The sequence below is a fragment of the Seriola dumerili genome, unplaced genomic scaffold, assembly GCF_002260705.1.
Source record: "Seriola dumerili isolate Sdu_G_001 unplaced genomic scaffold, Sdu_1.0 BDQW01000002.1, whole genome shotgun sequence".
In the NCBI taxonomy this organism is placed as follows: Eukaryota; Metazoa; Chordata; class Actinopteri; order Carangiformes; family Carangidae; genus Seriola; species Seriola dumerili.
Genome location: NW_019174257.1, coordinates 7,585,285 through 7,605,911, shown reverse-complemented (window position 1 = coordinate 7,605,911; position 20,627 = coordinate 7,585,285). Strand labels below are relative to the sequence as shown.

General features: G+C 37.7%; 1 protein-coding gene across 3 annotated transcripts; it reads right to left on the bottom strand.

The window, feature by feature from the left end:
- Positions 1-1,139: 1,139 nt before the first annotated feature.
- Positions 1,140-20,505, bottom strand: LOC111221167 (receptor-type tyrosine-protein phosphatase C-like). Of its 3 annotated transcripts, XM_022744559.1 has the most exons (31): positions 20,199-20,505; positions 16,240-16,254; positions 14,359-14,535; positions 14,105-14,212; positions 13,846-13,848; positions 13,392-13,658; positions 13,054-13,281; positions 12,851-12,964; positions 12,399-12,533; positions 12,121-12,279; positions 11,439-11,582; positions 10,265-10,479; positions 10,099-10,159; positions 9,830-9,938; positions 9,556-9,593; positions 9,144-9,253; positions 8,800-8,890; positions 8,239-8,315; positions 7,985-8,021; positions 7,772-7,869; positions 7,475-7,600; positions 7,075-7,232; positions 6,530-6,665; positions 5,486-5,635; positions 5,094-5,184; positions 4,791-4,927; positions 4,461-4,595; positions 4,191-4,313; positions 3,934-4,076; positions 3,032-3,167; positions 1,140-2,039 (listed from the first exon to the last, which is right to left on the bottom strand). In XM_022744559.1, exons 1-31 carry the CDS (start codon positions 20,260-20,262, stop codon positions 1,713-1,715), a joined length of 3,912 nt encoding a protein of 1,303 aa, XP_022600280.1. In that variant the 5' UTR covers positions 20,263-20,505; the 3' UTR covers positions 1,140-1,712. The 3 variants fall into 3 exon arrangements, with proteins under 3 accessions (XP_022600280.1, XP_022600358.1, XP_022600414.1); XM_022744637.1 differs by lacking the exon at positions 14,359-14,535; XM_022744693.1 differs by lacking the exons at positions 13,846-13,848; positions 14,105-14,212; positions 14,359-14,535 and adding an exon at positions 14,343-14,345.
- Between the last annotated feature and the right edge of the window lie 122 nt (positions 20,506-20,627).

Sequence of the window (20,627 nt, the reverse complement as noted above, 5' to 3'; positions counted from 1 at the left end):
TGAGTCCAGCATTTGCACATGAGAGGCCAAGAGTTAGGCTGAGGAGAAGTGTCCCCATGCAGTACATTGACTGCATCCATGTATCATAACACTCTGTATCTATTCACAGTTTATTATGAACATCTGTGACTGTTTTTTCGACCACTGCAAAAGCGCGTGTATGTCTTTAGATGAGCTGACATGCTCTCAGTACTTCAGTGGTTCAGGTATTTGTAACATTTACAAAACTTCTCTGAGCCTCCAACATAGAAAACTCAGAAGATGTGGATGAAGCACAGATTTCATTTTCTTCTCTTAGTTCATTGTATTTGATGGTTTTTTTTTTTTATACATAGAATGTACTTTTTATACATTGTACTTTGATTTGTGATGGATATTTAGATTGACAAGAAACTGTAGCAGGGAATTCACTGAGCTCTGACCAGAGAAATGCAACAGGCTGTTAGCTTGTGACTTTCCTGAACTGAAGAAAACTGTCCATTTTATATCGTGTGTGTCTTAAATTTTGTAACTGTTTGCCTTTGACAATGATTACATAAACAAACTGCTGATTTAGAAATGTTCAATTTATCAGAGTAAATTATTATATGTTGTGAATTTTCAATAGTTTTGCTGTGTGTGTGTGTTTTTTTTATACCTTCTTCTAGTGACTGTTCTTAGGGGGTTTGCTGAATGTGAACCCTATTTTTCAGAAACAGCCTTCTTGACACAGGGAATAGTAAGTTATTCTCTAAGTCCCTCAGATATTTCTTGGTGAATGCGTCAGACAGGAAACTCTTTTTCCTCTCCTTTATAAACTTTAGGTTACAGTCATGTCTTCTGATGAGCACAGATGTGAATTGAGAGTAAAATGTTGCTGATGATTAAGACCCAGTTTAGTCATCAAAGTAAAATACAGAACACAAATTGTTGCTTCACAGCCCCTGAAAATACAAGCTTAGTTTCACATCTTTCAGATCTCACATTTCCCTATGACAATAATTATTCATAAGAAAAAAACCTTTGGGTGTTACTCATTAAGAGTTATACGCTTAAACTCTATTTTTAGAGCAGTTAAATGTATTATTGACTTATGATATGTAACTCAAGCTTAATAAAGTTAATCTACGATGAGAAGCAAAACTTCAAAATGACAATGGTTAATAACTAAGTACTCTGCATAAATAAGACTTATTGTAAGCTTCTTTTAATGAAACAACAGTATTACATCACAAATATTTGAACTTAACAACTAAATTATTCAGATATACCAGATATATATAATGTATTTAAATGATAATATAGCATCTGTTTATTCAGCAGGAACAACACTGAACAACTCAAACTCAACATGCACTGATAGTGAGATACAAAACAACAACTTACCTAATGTACTGTATATTTAAAATTTAGTTCTTAGATATCACTTGATATACAGTAAATCCAAGGCCTCAAGTTTGATGACAGCATTTCTAGTAAACTTTGCTCATAGAGATGATTGTTTGCATCCCTACACATGACCTACTAAAATATTTATAACTTAGATTAAATCATATTTTTGGAAATTGACATTAAAACATTTGATCAAATTCTTTAGCATGTCTCAACGAGATCCACACACTGTATTAAAGCTTTACAATTTTTATACATTCTTAAAGAAAGTAAAAGAAAGCATTCAACCGAAGCACTTATTCCCAAACCTAAAAGGCACAGCCATGCACCTGCCACCTCTCTCAGACCTCCACGGGGACTGTGGGACCGTTGCTGGTGTCCTCCAGTGGCGTTGTCTCTGTGGGAGCGCCGGACTCTTTCTCAGGCTCCTCTTTTTTATCTTCCTTCCCTCCATCGGCCACCAGAGAGATGATCTCTGCCGCCCCCTGCTGTTCGTTGCTGGTAGTGCTGGCCAGCTGCTCAGCCTTCTCCTCAGCTGGCTGCTCTGCTGCTTTGGTTTCATTGACAATCTGAACGGAGTCAGCTGCAGAGGCCTGTACTGCTTTCACTTCCCCATTCTGGACAGGGAAGACCCCCTCCAGAGCGTCATACAAGAACTGGTACTGCTCCTGTGAGTGACACAGACAGATTTGAGTGGAAACATGAAGATATGGTGCATCGCTGTAGGTTTTAATCTGAACAAAGCTTTCTTTTTAGACTTTAAGTTCACATTTTCACACACTTTCCAAAATCAACATAAATAAGAGCACAAGAAAACAGCTTTAAATGATAAATAATAATTAAAAACAAACACCAATCTGATCCTACTGTTAGTAATATCTGTGTAGCCAAACCCTGATCCTGACCCCTCTGAGACATAGACCTCCAGAAGCTATTGAGCCACACTGGGTGACATCTTCCTTCATTATGAACAAGGACACTGTAATTTATTTTGAGTCAATCACACATAGGCCCTCCTGCTTCTGTAAACGCACTAAAGCATAAAACCTAAAGCCTAAAATAGTCCAGAAAAGATGTCTGTTTGAGTGTACTGCTTATTTATCTGATTTTAAAAATTAAGGTATATGTAAATAACTTTTTTTTAAATAGATTTATATCTTCAGTAGAAACTTATGGGCTTATGTCCGAGAGCCACACACAGGGAAGTCAGAAAGTCCTGGGGGATCATGGACTACTGCATTGTTGGTTTTGGTTCTTTCGTGGGCTTTGTTGACAATGACAGAAATGTAGAAAATCATAAGCCTTTGTCTTTAATTCTTTAAAAACACTATTATAAGCAAAGAAACTGAACTGAAGTGGAGAGATGATTTTTTTTATAGCATTCAAAGTGAGCTAGAGTAAGACTTAAGTGCGGTGCTGCTCACATGAATTGACATTAACAACATATTAAGAAACCTTTATCTCTTGCTAAAAAATAACCACAATAAGCCTATAGACAGATACAAGGAGTTACATAAAATCTAATTACAACAACCTTTACGGAACATCATCTGTCCATTCTTAACAGTCAGCTGCTATAATTCTTCTCCCTCTGAGCGATGTTGGAACTTAAAGCAGTGAAACAATGTGTGATGACAGATACTGAGCTCGTCTTTCTTACCAGACTGGTGAGCATGCTCTGTCTCTCCTTGCGTAAGATTTTGACCACCTGGAAAACATCCACCAGCTTCTCAGTCTGAGCGCTGTCCAGCAGGTTCCACAGAGCGCAGAAAATCCCTGTACGGGACGAGCCATTGCTGCAGAGAGGGAGCACACAAACACAAAATCTCTCTAACTACACATTTTGAGTGAGCTGCAGAACAACCGAGGATACAGTAGTACAGGGCCTGTATTTATAAAACTGCTAAAAGTGACTTTTGACAGCAAAATTTCTTTACTGTTCAAATCAGGTTTTCTTTTGTTTCCATATTGTTATTACTACCATCTCTACTAAAAAAAATATATGATATTGCCGTTATTAATTGCTTCACACACATAAAATAAGCTTAGCATATGCTTATTATTTATTGGTCATAGTGAGCAAATACAGATTTTACTCCTAAACCTCTTCAGAGTATTCTCACTCTAATTCTTTTAGAGATTATTCTTAATGCCGCCCAGAGGGGAGTCAAATGCATGTCTTCCTTGTAATAAGGTGACACTACAAACTACTGAGTGCTACTCTGATTAAACATATTTTCAGTGAGAAATTTACCCTTAATTCATAAGGTAAATCATTGTTAATTTATTGATGATACCTGACAGTATTTCTTTCTATATACTTTCATTTCAGAAAGGTATGCCTTCGTGTAGCTTGAAATTTCATCAAATGACCAATGATGTTTATCAAGCTCCGGTAGGTGAGGAGTTTTCTTTCTTCCAAACAAGAACACCGGCCCAACATTGAGCTTTGAAAGCTCTGAAAGACGAATCATTCTAATGAAAAAACTGGATATGTTTCTGTTCTACACATGCTGTCGCTGTAAGACTCCCAGAGGACATTTTACTGTGACGCTGTCTTACTTGCAGTGGACCACGGTGATCTGTGATTTGCTGCTCGTCTTGATTTCCTTCACCATGTCTGTGAGTTCGTGAGGTTTCTCCGGCAGCTCTCTATTCACCCACTTCAGGAACTGGAACTGTTTCACCGAGCGACTGTCTTTCCTCTGTTGACAAAAGTGGAGTTTGGATTAAAGCAGCTTGTGATGTTGAAATGACCAGTCACGCCACAGGCTGAGGCTGACAACATACGGAAACAGAGTAGGTGGCTCTTGTGTTACCTTGACGTGACGGATTAGCATGTCACGGCTAATGAAAGTTGGGGTGGTGTCTGTGCTCACAACCTCAACCTCAAAGTCCCCAAATGTCTTCTTGTCTTTACCCCAGTACACACAGTCAGACTCCTGTGAACACAAGAAAAAACAGCTGTATTAACCCTTTACTCTGTGTACCAAGGGAACGCATCTGTGTAGTATTCCATATGTAAGGCACATACAGTACAGTGTTATACTATATCATTATATGTGCATGGTACATGGTACTGTAGGTACCTGATCTCCCTCATTGCAGTCTGAGAGCATGACAATAGTGGATGCTTTCTTCTGGTAAACCATCAACCAGAAGTCAGCCATGGAGTCTGGCAGTGGAGTCTGAGCTGCGATGAAGGCACGTGGGCCCCAGTAGCCCTGTGGGGGTCAAGAACACACATCCATCCATTGTTTTGCGTAGTCCAGACAAATAAGATGCGAGGAATTTAATTACACCTGTTTTATGACTCAACTTACTGTATAAAAGATGGGAATTAGTTTTGGGTTAATGAGATAACACCTGCCACAGGAACACGGCTTTAATCCAATTAAAGTGTCAGCAAAATAACATACGTGAATGTAGGAGGCATTGATGTATTTCGTGGATTCTTCGTCCTCTTCATCTGATGACTCTTCCTCATCTTCCTCATCAGGGTCACTATCATGACTGCGTCCTTCGTCCAGCTTCAGCAACACTCGGTTGTAGTCATCTGAGGGTGGGAGGTTTGATTTGGTTTCGACAAAAGTGACATTGAACGCATTTACTCTGGTATATGAATGCATGTATATAAACATACTGCACATACACCAATATACTGTGGCTGCTGGTTCTGTAGTGTAAAATGTCATTTGTCCCTGCGTTGAGCTGATACTTACATGGGATGACAGATAAAGAGCGATTCTTCTTCTTGTTTTCCTCTGTGATCCCTGTGTTGGATGTCCTCCAGTTTTTAAAAGATGGGAGTCGCTGAATTGTGAGAAAAAATACGATTCTTTATTATTAAGTAATTTATAGTAATATATAAAGGATTGGATTTTGTCCTTTATGAAGTAATGAGAGGTGAGAAGGAAAATGGAAAAGTGTAGGATATTTTATTTGAAATAAGTTTTAAAGGGATCTGCTACAATTTCATACACATCAGTGATTCGCTTTGGTTACATCAAACAGTAAACTTTATTTAAAATGCTTCCTTCAGCCTCCAAAATGAATTTATTTTTAGATAAAGAAATAATTCATAAATAATAAGATAAATAAGAAAGTGACATACATCAAACTCATCTTCCATTAGCGTGGGTTCACTGCCTTGGTTTTCCTGTTTGAGTGTGCTCAGTGTGCTGTGGAGCTCAGACAGAGCGATCTCAGTCTCTCCAAACTGGTTGTGCTCCACCAGAGCCTGATGAATCAGGATGTACTGGGCCTATGTGAGGACAAATGTACTTAATAAATAAAGTATATATAATTTAGGGATAAAATAAGAACACAAAAGACAAACTGCACAAGCTGCACAATCCATATTTTGGATTTCTCCAAGGTTACTTTTTTTTTTTCTAACTCATTTACAGCTTGTTATCTCTGCATTCTCCTTTGTGAATGGTTTAGATTCAATGCAGGAAACAATGCATGCTCTATTAACCTCTTCAGTGTTTAGTGCACATGTCAGTTAATAATTCAATTTCTTTATTCTGTCTTTAATTAATGAATTAATAACTGAATTTTAACTGGAATCAAATAAATAATTTTATAAAGGCCTTTACAATTTCCTTTTTGTTACTATGCTTGTGTGTCTACCTGTCACACTCAAACTGCAATCATTTTTTTCCCTGCCTGACCTTTTATATATTTATACTGTACATTCTGTCAGTCTTTATTAAAATGCTCTTTGCATTGCCATGCACTCTTGCTCTGTTTGTATTGTATTTTATGTTGTAGTTACCAGCAGAACACAATCTTGCAAATGCAGTGTACAATTACAATTTCAGCTCTATATACAGTATTCACTGTATGCTTGTTTGTCTACCTCTTGTTCATTTTTATTCCTATTTGTTCACCTATTAGTTGTAAAGAATAACTGTATATCATCCTTGTGTAATATGTTTGTACTTCTTTGTTTACCTGTATGTTCATGTTAGTTAGATTTTTGCTGAGCACATTTAAAACTACAAAGAGTTTGGTCTAATTCCCTGCATGTATCAACATACTTGGCCTATAAATGTAACTATGATTCTAATAAGACACACATTCAAACAGATGCACACACAAACACAAACACACATGCAGAGTTTCAAAAATTAGATCTAAATCAATATTTTACCTCTACTTGAACCATGAGACATCTCTGTCTGCGGAGTCTGACTACGTAACCGTAGATGTCCACTCTGCCCTCTGCCTCCAGACCCTCCATCATGGCATCAATGCCAATGTAGGTACCTGTCCTACCCACTCCAGCACTACACATGACAGAATGACTTTGTGTTAATACATTTGGTCTGGTAGCCACAAGGGGCAAGTTCAGAGACACAAACAGAAGGGTCTTAGACTATCTGATGGGAATTAACTTAAAAACTTCATAGACATCTGAAACTTGTGACAACAGCCACTGCTTTAATCTTTCAGAATGTATTTTATAAGCTTGTCATATGTTTTTTAAATCTTATTATGAAAAGTATATATTAGCTATCTATTAGGTAAATGTAGCTGAGTTTAAAGTAAATAAAAGTAAAGTAGAAGTACATCAAAATGATGTGTAAGTGCAGTACTTAAGTAAATGTGTGTAGTTACTTTCTACCACTGCATGTTGCTCATGTTGATATTTTGAAGTGAACATTAGCCGACCCTAGAATGGGACCTTGTGTATACCTGCAGTGGACGACGATGGGGCCACTGAAGAAATTCTTGAAAGCATTGACACGCCGCCTCAGTTTCAGGAGGAGGTGCGGCTCCCCTGGGACGCCGTGGTCTGGCCAGCTCATGAACTGGATGTGGGTCACCTCCCTCTCTATGCTCTTCTCCCTCTTCTGCAGACATGGCCACACACACAGAGATGTTTATATAAACATGCACAAAGACTCATATAAAAACATACACATCTATTGATATTTAATCAAGTATATTTATTGAGATAAAGCTGGATAGAAATGCTGGCCTTAACTACACAAACACATGCATACACACACACACACCAAATTTGTGCATGTGTTCTGCAGTAAAAACGCACATTTACACCATTTAATCTATTCGATTTTTAATTGAGACTCACATTAATTAGGCTGAGATGGCGGATGGTGTAATCCGGGCAGTGGTCCTCTGAGTTCAGCTTCACTATAAACTCATCAAAGATCTCTGTCTCTCGGTCTGGAGACGGCCAGTACTGCGCACACTTGACCTGTGACACAACATGTGGAGACGAGAGACAGTGAGTGAAAACCTTTTTTTAGCTAAACTTAACTTTAACCCAAAAGTCAAATATGCAGACAATGCATATTTGACACAGACAGCAAATAGTGACACGTTATAACCAACGTCAAAAAAAGGAAAAAAAAACTGCTGTAATTACCCTGTTTCCCTCTTCACAGCGTGTTACCATGACGATGATAGACGACTGCTGCTCCCAGACCATCCTCCAGAAGTCACCCACAGTCTCATCCTTCGGCCCTACAACACACACAAAATATACAGTATATATACAGACAGCCATGCACACTTTGTATCGACAGGAATGCAGGGGTACTGACAGAGTGTATAAAAGAATATGAGAACACGACTTTACCTTGAGCTGCAATGTACTTTTTGGCTTCCTTGTACCCCTGCAGTAAGAAAACAAGCAGGGGTGTATTGTCAGAAAGAGGTCATGAACGTTGTGTCTATTAAGCCCCAAGAGTTGCCTTTAACATGACTGCTTTTGCTTTTAATGAGATATTTCATATTCGTTTCATGATCTAAAGCTCAAATTTATCCTTATTCTTAAACACAGCAGCAGCAGCGTTAATAGGAAAAGTAGTGCGATCTTGGTGTTTTCCATACATCAATGAAGCTGGCGTTGATGTAGTCACATCCTGCCTCGCCATTTCCTGTGGTCAGCTGGACACGGTTATAATCATCTGGTTCAAGACAGAGGAGACACGCAGAGAAGTCATATTAGATGTGGGTGATATTGTTAAAACCTTTTTCACAGTGTGTATAATTTTGTGAAATTTGATGAATTTTCTGAAATTTCAGCGACGAAGCTGTTATGGATATAAAATGTGAAATTTCATACCTAAATTTCAGGTTATATCTCACTTTGATGTGAAAATCCTATGAGTCCAGTATTGCCACAAAACAATCAAAGGCAGATTTTCAGCATTTCTCACAGTGATTTGAAACCAATCCAGAGATATTAAAAGCAAAATAGCTACCACATTAGATACAGCATGGAAAATCCATGATGGCTGACAAATTGACACTGCCATAGTTACATTGTATTATACTAACTGATGGTGATTTTAAAAAACAAAGAGTGGATAAAAGTACACACATCTGCTTAGTTCCTTTATCTCATTTATCTGAAAAGCTTCATGTGTTGTTGGACACACTCCCACTCACATGGCAAGATGTCCACGTAGCGGTTCTTGGGGGTATTGCATGGCTTTTTGGCCTCTTTCACCGTGAACCTCGAGAAAATTCTGGGGATGCTCTGAAAGCAGAAATGAATGATGTCAATTCCCAGTGAGAAAAAAACAACACAGAGCAATTGTATGTGTTCCAGTCCCACTCTTTCTACTCTGAAACCAGCCAAGGCCCCTCACAAGCACATCCAGCCTCCTGTGTTCAAGTCCAGCCTTGGACATTTATTACACGTCATGTCCCTGTCTGCCAACTCATTGTAAACCATCCAATGAAGAAAAACATACCAAAAATAAGCATTCCCAAAAAAGGAACACAGATACCTGAAACTCAGCCAGGAAAAGTCTTCCCTCATCAGCGAGCTTCCTCTTGTAGGCCTCCAGCAGAACCTCTGCTGTGATCGGCTCGACGGGCATCAGGTTCTCCTCATCATCTACAGCAGCCAATGAAAAACACTTAAGACACAAACTAGATACTCTGCAAAGCCTTGTTTTCTATTATCAATATTATCATCCATTACCCTAGTTATTGTAAATATTTATATATTTAATTAATGAGGTATGTCTCTTGAAAGGTGCTTCTGCATTATCTAACAAGGAATATATTTCTGATCTGATTATTAGAAAAATCATGAATTGAAAATGGTAGCTGACTTCTAAAATCATCTGCTTCAAGATAACAACAGGAAGAAAAAAAAGACAGGAAATCGAAAGTCTGCTACTAAAATCTACTCACTTGCTGTTGAAATAAGCATCATGTTTTCACTCAGGTCACTGAAAAGAAACCATTTAAATTATATGTAATACAGAATGGAATAACGTTGTTTGACAGTAATGATGTGTCTGTCTAAAATGCATTTCAAATGCAGTAACAATAATATTCCTGTAGTGTAAATGAGATGACATTGCCTTTTCAGTAGCACAAAACCTGCAGGTTTATTTGTACAAAACAAAGCAATAACAGAAACCAAGTGATTCAGGAGATTAGCTGTATGTAGAATGATTCTTACTGGGACTTTCTGCGCCTCAAAATGTAGATTTTATAGACGACCAAGAGCAGAGCCAAAGACGTGAGGATGATGAGAAACACGAGAAAACCGATGACAGCTTTGTCATTATCTGTAAAATGATAATAAAAGAATATCAAAGAGGTGGCATCTATGTTAAGGACACAATGTACAGAAATGGATATGTGAACAATAGGTCAGAACAAAATGAGTGAAATGATTTAACCAAACAACATGAGATAATTTGTGGTGTTAATTAAAACAGTACATACAGAAAGTAGAAACTTCCTTTGTCTTGGGCCTGCTCTCCAATTCTGTGTTGAAAGCAATGACCTGGAAAGACAGAGAATCCCTTCATCAGGTTCTACAGAATCTGGAGGAATATGAAGAGTAAAGTGACCATATTCTAATGAAACTAAAAAATAGGATCATACAAACCTTCACTGTGTAGGTCGTAGAGTAACTCAGGTCTCTGAATTCAAACTTGCATTCTTTCTCTTTAAGTTCCTTCACAATGACACCACCATGATGAAGTTCTGCTCTGTATCTCTGTTTGCCTTCAGGACCGTTTAATTTTCCTGAATAAATACAGGTTACTATAATCACATTATGCTCTGGCTGTGACGTCCTCAGGTCTTTAATATCGTCTGGTACTGTAAGAAAAATGAAGAAAAACACACTTATCTTCAGAAGCATAGTCACCGTTAAAGTGATTTTAATTTGCTCTAACAGCAGTTTTAACAGTTATCAACAATATTATTGTTAATATCAGAGTGTTGCTGTACTGGTTGTCTTGTGCATCAGGATGTTTTAGATGTTGATATATTTTTAATGTCATTATGTAAAGACAGCATATGAAATCAATTATTTGGCAAATTTGCTGATGCTTATCTATTGTTGTTTTTTTAATACATCCTTTAACATGAATGGTTATTTAATCAATCAATGGATGTCTTTTAAATGATCAATGTACCACTTGGTAAAGATTTTACACCAAGAAAGTCAGTAATTACTCTGGCTCCACACTACAGGCTCTTCCACTTACAGTGATGAATAAACAGGTGCAGGTACCTTTTAATCTTCACTGTCATGGTTTGGAGTGTGTAATGGATACATTTTCCTTTACATAATGAATGTTGGTATTTGTCTGTGCGAATTATTTGCTCTCTGATCAGCAACATTTATTAAAAAGGACAAACAGAAAGAAAAATCTTATAATTGTAATTTTTATAATGATAAATACAAAAAACTCATTTCAAATAATAATTAATATAATTAAGTTAAATAATAACTAAATAATTAATAACAGTAAATATTGTGTTGAAGTTCCAAATTCAAATATTCATGTAGGGACCATATTTCCTGAACGAGGTGTTTTAAAGTCATAGTACGTCACATGGGATCAGTTTTCTCCCCAAATACTGAAACAGTTTCAAAGCTGTTTGGTCTTAAGAAAGTGTTTCATACAGATACTCTTACTGCCACATGAGTAACTCAATATTCAACATGTATGTGCAGCACAGACTGTCAGTGAATATAGTCCAAATATTCTTCTTGTGTCATAGATTTAGATCATAGAATCAGCTGTGATCATTTTTCATTGGTTACTTACTTCCAGCCTCAGTCACTTGTGTCACTGGAGTTTGTTTAGCATCTCTCTCTGTGTTGTTGTAGATGGGTTTGACTCCACAGGTGTATGTGGTGAATGGTTCCAGTCCAGAAACAAGACATGTTCCTCCTGATGGTTTAGCTTTACCTGTGAGTTAAAGTTTCACAAGCTGTTAGTTTGTTTTGTTGAATAGCAACACAACAGAGACAAAATTAAGGGTGTACACAACAGCTGATTGTTTTTGCACTTTAAGTGTCCAGAGAATGGATGTCAATCAATCAGTTAATATCATCAATGCATCACTGGTAGATCACCAGCTTTGGCCCTGCAAGCTAAAACTATTGTCCACATTATGTGCTAGTAGGAAAGCAGACTGGGACAATAAACATGTGAAAACTGAAAACCTTTGTTTCCAGTGGTTTAATACAATCACAGTGTTATTTCTGTGTCATATTTCATGTTGATTTTGTGAAACTTTGTTTTTTCTTATTTACACCTACTAACACTCAGGATGCTGAAGGGTTAGCATGGAGCGCTGTAGCTCCAACAATGACTCAAATGTCCACAGTATATTTTACTATTTAGATAAACTGAATAGAAAAAGGATCTCCAACAACTTCCAGAAATGAATTCCTGTTAAAAGAATTAAAAACTTTAGAGAGTTAATCTGAATAATTTTACTTACTCCTGTGTGTCTGATGGGAGGGAGTAGGACCACAGCTGCAGTCGTATGAAAGCTTATCAAGCTCATGAAGGACTTCTTGACACTTGTCACTGGTTGTGCTCCAACTCAAGCCAATAGACGTATTGGTTACTCTGTTCTTTGTGGCGATTATGTTAAAATCTGTTGGAACATCAGACATCTGTAACAGACTTGAGTTCTGGTGCTACACAGTAATTCACTCCACAGTATCTGAGGATAAAAGCTTTCATTGCACTGAGGTGAAGTGAACATCAACATACCACAGTCAATCCTGACGTCAACAGCAGTTGTGTTTTTAATGGTGACATTGTTGTCCTTGATCTGACCAATACAGCTGTAGTTAGTAAACGGCTCCAGCTGCGACCCCAGCTTAGGCTCAGTGACTCCGCCACTCTCTGAGGAGACACGAGGATGACAGCATTTCTTCAACAACTAGTATTTATACCTCAGAGCTCATGTAGCAGCATCTTTTCAGATTAAATCGAATTTTGACTCATTCAGAAAAATATAAAAAAATCTTCTTTTTAGAACTGATTCACTGAGAGCACAAAGTAATACTTCACCTTCCCCCTTCACTGACAGACAATTCATATATCTTAAGTTTTAATTAAAACAGGGAATTGCAGAGTCAAATCTCTATCTATTTCCATGTAAATCCATTTATAATATTAGTAACACACAAAGTCTTTTTACTTGTAGTCTTTTCACTTACCCCTGCAGGTGTAATCAACAGAGAGATTTTTACAGTTTGGAGGTAATTTTGTTTCTATTTTCACTGGAAGTTTAGTGGAAACATTCTGATGTATTTCACTTGCGTTTAAGAAATCTGTGGAAAAAAAAGAATGCACATAAAAATGATGAAATTAAATCTAAAGCACATGCATTTCAAATAAAGGCAGACTCTTTTATACATACCAACAGGGATGAAGCTTTTGGTGAGGCTAAAAGAAGTGTTCGGACACTTTTCTGATGTGAACTTTGTAGTAAAATCTGAACAAATGTCATTGTAACCAGGTTTGACACAGAATGTTTTATTGTCACATCGCACAGCATTTGTGGTTGATAGTAAAGAGCTGATGTCCCAATCACTCCGGTAACAAACACGTCCAGGGATGCAGCTGACATCTTCAATGTCATCTTTACCTGAAATACACAAGTGATGCACAAATGTCTCTCCATTTTACACACAGTCTCATTTCTTCAATGAAAAGAAAGCGAGTTGCATGACACCAACATGAATTATTTTTACTCACTTATGTCAGTCGTTTTAGTTTTATTTTCAGTGTGGCTACAGTGTTTTTCACCAGCACCATCAAGATGTGTCACATAATGCTCATATTCAGTGCAGGGCTTCAGGTGTTTGATTTCATGTGATGAGCTTTGACTGGACTGATGGACGGTGATGTGTTTTCCAGTGTCTGGTCGGCCTTCTTCATTAATGTTTATGGTGTAGTTACGAGGGGTAGAGCTTTTAATGTCAATCTGGAAGCCAAACTTGATGGGTGTTACAGTGTAGGAACCTGCAGACATCAACAGAGTTAAGAAAATATGTTAGTTATGCGTAATACTGTAAAACACTGTAAAAACAAACTGTCACTACATTCATTGTAAAGTAAAAGAGGAACACAGACTCTGGATACCAATATAATTACTGCAAGTGTTTGAAAACATACTGTAAACTGGATTATCTTTCAAACTGATACTCACAGGCTGCAGGTGGGGAGGTCAGAGGATGCATTTCAAGGAAATTAGAAAAGAGTAAAACGAAACATTAATATATGATTATGCGACATGAGTCATTTGAAACACTTTTCCAAAGCATCTTGCAAGTACAGCAAGTACCTTTGATCTCTGAGTGACGAGTAACCCATACCTCAGCCGTGCTAATGCCATTGTCCACTGTCTACACTCATATGAATAAGACAATCTCATCATACCCCTGTATAATAAATGAGAAGATTCCAACCTTGCGTGGTAGAAGGCACTGTGGTGGTGGGCAGGGTGACTGCAGGTGAGGACTGGTTTTGAGAGACTGCTTGGATGCTGGTTTTGGGTGTGGGAGTAGGAGTAGTGGCTGCAGGAGGGAGAGCATGCTGGAAGTCATCTTCAGATAGAAATACTTCACTGCCAATAGTCTTACCTGACATGATGCTTAACTATACCATTTCAGGATTTTATCATGTAGCACAAACATGGCTGTATACAGGCTGAATACATTACCAGACGTGGTAGTTGAATTGTACGTCTGATTTGAGGGGAGTGAGTTAGGGGTTGGCAAGGTGAGTGGAGGTTTGAGGTCGGTTGTTTGGGTGCCTGATGTCATGGTGTGTGGAGGTGAGGAGGTGACAGATTCGTTGTTTACTGAAGGTATGCGTGGAGGTGAGCTGGATGAAACATCTGCGTTCCAAGAAAAAAAATAAATCAGGGCAAACACGGTATCACAATACTAGTTCCTATAACATCATAAATCCTGCTTCCTCTTGTGATAAAGGTAGTGTTGCTACTTATTTTTCCTTCTCCTCATTTACATCTACTACACATCTGTTTTCAAAAGCAAAAAGGAAAAGGAGTGATAAAAAAATGATAGCACTGGGGAAGAGGAGATCTGTACTTAGAGGAAGTAAGGCAGTGTTCAGCTGCATGGGTTCAGTAGGCCTCAACAGCTAGTGGAAACTAATCAGGTTGAGCATTAGTTGTGAGTTCAAATATTTCCTGTTTTTTGACTGAAGGCTGTCTCTCTTTGGAAAAACACTGCAAGATTATCTAAAGGTTGCCAACCTCATCAGGAGTATGGCAACAGTGGTAGAGTGCTGGGATGACCTGTCTTCGTTTCTTCACAGAGTAAATTTGAGTCAATATATAAACTAATCATTGACTAAACAATAGAAAACATAAATTATTTATAAATAAACCAGAGTGGTTGAACATTGAAAGACAAGTCTGACCTCAACTCTCTATAGCGTTCACACAAAAACAAGTTTCTATAGTTTTCTCATAGAAATAAACTGTGAAGTTAAACTTTCAAACCAGGATAAGTGGAAAACATGGAAACAAGTCAACGTCATGTTCAAACAGATTCTTTTTCTTGTCACTAATGATTGCAGTGAACCAATGAATAGAAACTATCAGGGTTCATGTTTAACTGGCTGGATAATCAGTGACTTACTTGTTCCAATGATGCAAAGCCCTTGCAAAACCTGACTCATCTAAACCCTAACATCAGTCCATGGGACTACTGCTCTTTTCAATTCTGATCCCGTATGTGTGAACTAGAGATTTCCCTAAATGAGTATTGTTGAATGCATCTAAATACCATTGGAACACATCTAAGTTACAACAATACAACTTGATGTATAACCTGGAAAGCTGTTGAGAAAGGAGCAAATCACATAGCCAGAAGAGTCTGGCTGCGTTCTTAGCTCAGACTCACTTTGCAGGCACTTCAGACACACAGGAGGCAAATACAGTTCATTGTGTGTATGTGTGTGCAAGTAACCAGTAATCATTATATAACTTAATAAATGTATTATGTATAAACTCTATGTACCCTGGCAGGAATATTTTCCTGTGATTTGTGGGTCTAATTTTGGAAAGAAATACAATTGTAAATAGTTTTGTAATCAACGGTGTGTAGTTTGAGGGTAACTGTGGGCAAACGTCATGTTAGGGAATGTTGCAGTACATGAACATCATTTTCACATTTGTAATCAACGGTGTGTAGTTTGAGGGTAACTGTGGGCAAACGTCATGTTAGGGAATGTTGCGGTACATGAACATCATTTTCACATGTATATCATGTGACTCATCAAGCTATTAAGTTTACTGTGGAATTCTTTCTCTGTGTTTGCAATTAAAGCCTTGATTGAAACAGTTTAATTAAATGGAGATGTCAATCGAACTGTTGAATAAGAGTGAGAATAGATATTTCTGTCACTCCTTGCTGCTGTGGCTATGGAGAGATGAGACAGCATAAAGAATAAGGTAGTGGGAGGATGAGGTGAAGGTACAGCACTGCTTGTGACATAATTAGAAATAAACATTTTATTCATGATAGTAAAATTAAAATGCTATATGTTAGGTAATGTATGTTTTGCCACTCACCTGTTGCACTTTGACCTGGAATTACAAAAAGAGAGAAAAAAAAAGTGTAAATCATCAATGCATCTTTTTTATCATAATAGTTTATACTGTATATGAATGTAAGGGGAAAGAAGGCAAGTGACATCAACAAACAGTGAATTCTTCATGTTAGGGTTTATTAAAACATCCACTGCCATCTGGCCAATAAAACTCTTCCTGCAGGGCCAAAGCTTTATCAGGTCAAAAAGAGGAAAGCGACCAGTTTCATCTGAAATCATCTGTATGAGGTAGTGCTGTTACAAACCTGGTTGCCATGACATTGTGACGAAGAGCCACATTTGCTATTTCAGAAGGCAAACCACTATTTCCTGCCTTGCACTAAAACCTAGAACAACCCCATACTTACTAAACCGGTTTCAGTTTTGGACATATCACTGGCTCATACTGAAACACAAATGGACTTTCACCGTGTATTTTCTCTATTGTATCCTCGTTTTTAGTCATTACAAATGCAAACGAATAAAAACTAAGAGTCACCAAATATTGTTTATAATAATATTTATGCTTTATGTTGTCTGCAGTCAATAAAAGCCAACAAAAAAACAAAAATCAAACCAAAAACATCTTATCTATTCAACAAACTTGAATCTTTATAAATTCATAGTTTTTTGCTTTTCAAAGTCTGGATCTGACATTACATTAGTTTTACCAAGTCAGTGAAATGGAATAAAAAAAAAGTTTGTAAATCGAGTTTGATTGTGTGTCACTATATCTCTGATTTGAAGAATGAATGTACTGTAAGGAGGTCTTTGTCAATTAGTCCATTTGTTATCTCTAATGGTAGCATTGAGCGATGAGTGGAGGTGATGGGGGACAGTCAAACAATGAGTCTCAGGATGTGGTTTGGCGCGTTCTTGTTTCACTGTACTGAGCAGAGATGCATGCTCTCTGCAGTGACATTTCAACACCCCGTGCAGTCTCTTTATGTTTTGTGGTGACTAATTTGAATTGTTTCAATGAAAAGTTTGAAAGATGCAATTGTGCTCTGTGACTAATTCAGATAGGAGAAATCTTTATCCAAAGCCTAATGTCGTTGTATGGTAATTGCAACTGTTTCAGCCACGTTTAACCCAGTAAAGCAAAAGCCGCCATTTTAATAATGTTTAGAAAAAAAAAAAAAGAAGTTTTAAGTGGCACCTCTTTGGTCCTTTAGGTACTTTCTTTTTCAGTGTCTTCGGGAGAGAGTCAGAAACAGAGGTGTGATATTCACCGTTATATCAGCCTCTTCAAGGTCACAAACATTTTCCCAGAGTGTAAGAAATTCAAGTGCTCAAAGATAACAGCAGTTATAGTGAAGTGGCAATCGCAGCTCGAATACCCCCAGATCCCTGTCCCTGAATCCATCTACTCGTCTGACATTTCACGTCTTTCATGTTTTCTCTCGATCAGTGTTTTTTATGTCTCTTTTTTCTTCTGATATTTTGCATTCCCCTGCTTTGTGACAAGGACTGTCCCCCTCCTCCCAGAAACTGCTTTAATTGTGCAGCATGCTTAACATTTCTGACCTCACTTCTTCATTTTAGACACTGCACTTCCCCTTTTTTTTCACACATTCTCAAGTCATTTACTTGTGCTTCGTCTCAGTCTGTTTTGCCCGTGTTGATCTGCTCTGCTCTGCCAGGAAATGAAGGCAACTCAGAATGGAACGCGGAAGTGGTCAACTTTTTCGATCACAAAACTCTGTCCTGCTGCAGCTGAAGCAGGCTTTAAAAATCTTCATCTTAATGGGACACAGCAGCTCTAAACCAGCTTGTGTAAATGAAATCGGTGGTCACATGATCTTCCGCCTTCAGGGTTGATCTGACCCTGAGTGTGTTCAAACTGTTGAACAACAATAAGGTAAAAGTCGTAAAGAAGAACAAGTTGAGCAGTGTTTTGAATAAAATTTAACACTGACTAAGTATGTTGGGACTAAACTATATTTGTTGTTGGTCTTTGTTGTGAATCTGTTACATATTGCAAGGTTCAGAAGAAGGGACATTTTTATTTTAATACTGTTGTCAATAACGTGATTTTCATCTCAAAGAGACTGATTAAATAATTGCAAAAATTATTTTATCTTTTACACTATAGACATGATTAATATTCACTCTTAATAAATATCACCCCCTCTATACAGGTATCCCTCTTAATAATAGGTTACAGCCTATGTTAAAATAACTACATAAATTAAATGCTATCATATGTTATATGCTGTGGTGGACGTATTCTTTACTTAGTTAAAAGCAGCTATACCACCCTCTGAAAATACTCCATTACAAGTTAAGAGCTTGCATTAAAACTGTATTTAAGTTAAAGTACATAAGCATCACCAGTAACATTTACCTGAAGTATAAAGTACCTAGTATTCAGGCGAAAAGCTCCCTATATTGTTAGATAGATATTATACTACTAGAAAATTATTACTGATGCTCTTACATGTAAACGCTGGTTTAATTTACTGTAAAAAAAAAAAAAAAAAAGCATCATATTTTAAATGGTTACTGGAGGTTTTTAAAATCTTAATCTGAAAAGTAACTGTAGAAAATGTAAGATATATTCTTCTGAAATGTGGTGGAGTGGAAGTATAATGTACCATACAACATTTCTAAAACGTGTGCTTCTGGAACGTTCACCAGTGTTTCAATCATGGAAAAGAATGGTTAGTCAATGGAAAAGTGAAGATGCATAAATAGCGTTTGTTATTGCGGTGTACCATGATGACTCACCTCACAAACTACATGAGAAATTCTATATGTTGGAGATAAATGAACAAATACTGACCCTGACTGATTATAAAGATGACAGAGTGAAATAAATAGAGTGAAGGGTTTATTTTAACTCATGTACAGATATCTAAACTGAAAATAGCAGGAAACGCTTGATGTGTTGAACAGTAGCAGAACTCTGAGTGAAGCTAGAGGCAATAAGCTGGGTCTGACTTAGCACATGCACCCACACAAACACACACACACACATGCACACACTCAGATGTGTATCATATACAGCACCCACAGCCACTAGGGTTGAAGTGAGGAGCTTGCAGGGACACACCCTAAAAATGCTCTCATCTCTGACAGACATCCCACCCCCCCCACACACACACTTACACACTTACACATATACACAAATACACAAGCACACACACACATTCCATCACTCCATCACACACACACACACACACAAACACACACACACACACACACACACACACACACACACACACACACACACACACACACACACACACACACAATGTCGAAGCAGAACAGAAACATGATTGCAAAAATTCCCATAGCTTTTTACCAAATGAAAGTGTTGTTTAAAGGAGGCTCTTCTTATTAACAGCAGTCTTTGATTGAACATAAGTGTTTATTCTTTTGCCAAAGGGGCTCAGAAACCTGTCACTTTCGGGTTTATCACATCACAAGTCTGCGCTTGTACTGTCTTGTGTTCTTGGGTTTGGAAAGTTTAAGAAACGCAAAGTTGCACAAACAGAGACACAACTCAAAGACATGATATACTGTAGTTTTGTCATTTCTACCCTCAGTTTTTAGTTTAAATGGTTACGATTAAAGAGTGGTGATTTTTTCAGGTTTTCAAAAAAAAAAAAAAGAAAAAAAAAGCAAATTGTCAAGCTTTTCTACTGACAGATTCATGTCTCTATCGCGGGCATGGAAGTTATTTCACCTTTTCTCATTAACACGATCAAACCCTCAACAACCGTATACTACAACTTCAAAAGCAGTTAAGTTAGGAGTTTAGAGTAAGACACCTCATCAAATTCAGCTGGCTATCATTCATGTTTTGCATCATTTACACATTTTTTAAAATTTTTATTTCATGATGTCTTTTAGATAACAGATGCAAGGACACAACTTCATAAAATACCACTTCCTCCCCGCATTGCAACCCCAATAATGATGCAGATGGTTACTTACATTCGCCAAAACCAATGATCCCAGCCCAGAGCAGCAGGATCTTGAGACCACAGAGACCTGCCATGTCCAGGAGTTAGGGTGTGTACGGCCACACACCATACAGTATAGTCCTCGTAGGAACCAAAAAGGCAGATGTTCTGACGCCAAATCGAAGCTGTATTTCCAATTCCTAACTGAATTCTAAGAGAGAAAAAAGGCTAAACGTTGTCTTATTTTATGCTTCATATGTTTTCTGTCTTATCGGTTGACGCAGCTTCCTGGACTTGTTCCCCAAACCCTGGACTTGTTCGCCTCTGGTTTCAAGTCAAGCAAGTAGGAGTGATGTCACACCAAAAGAGCCTGCCTTCACCTTAACGTTTAGTGACAGGAAGCTTCATTTCAGCTACGCCACCAAGAACAGGAAGTCTCTCATCTAATCTTCACTTGCTT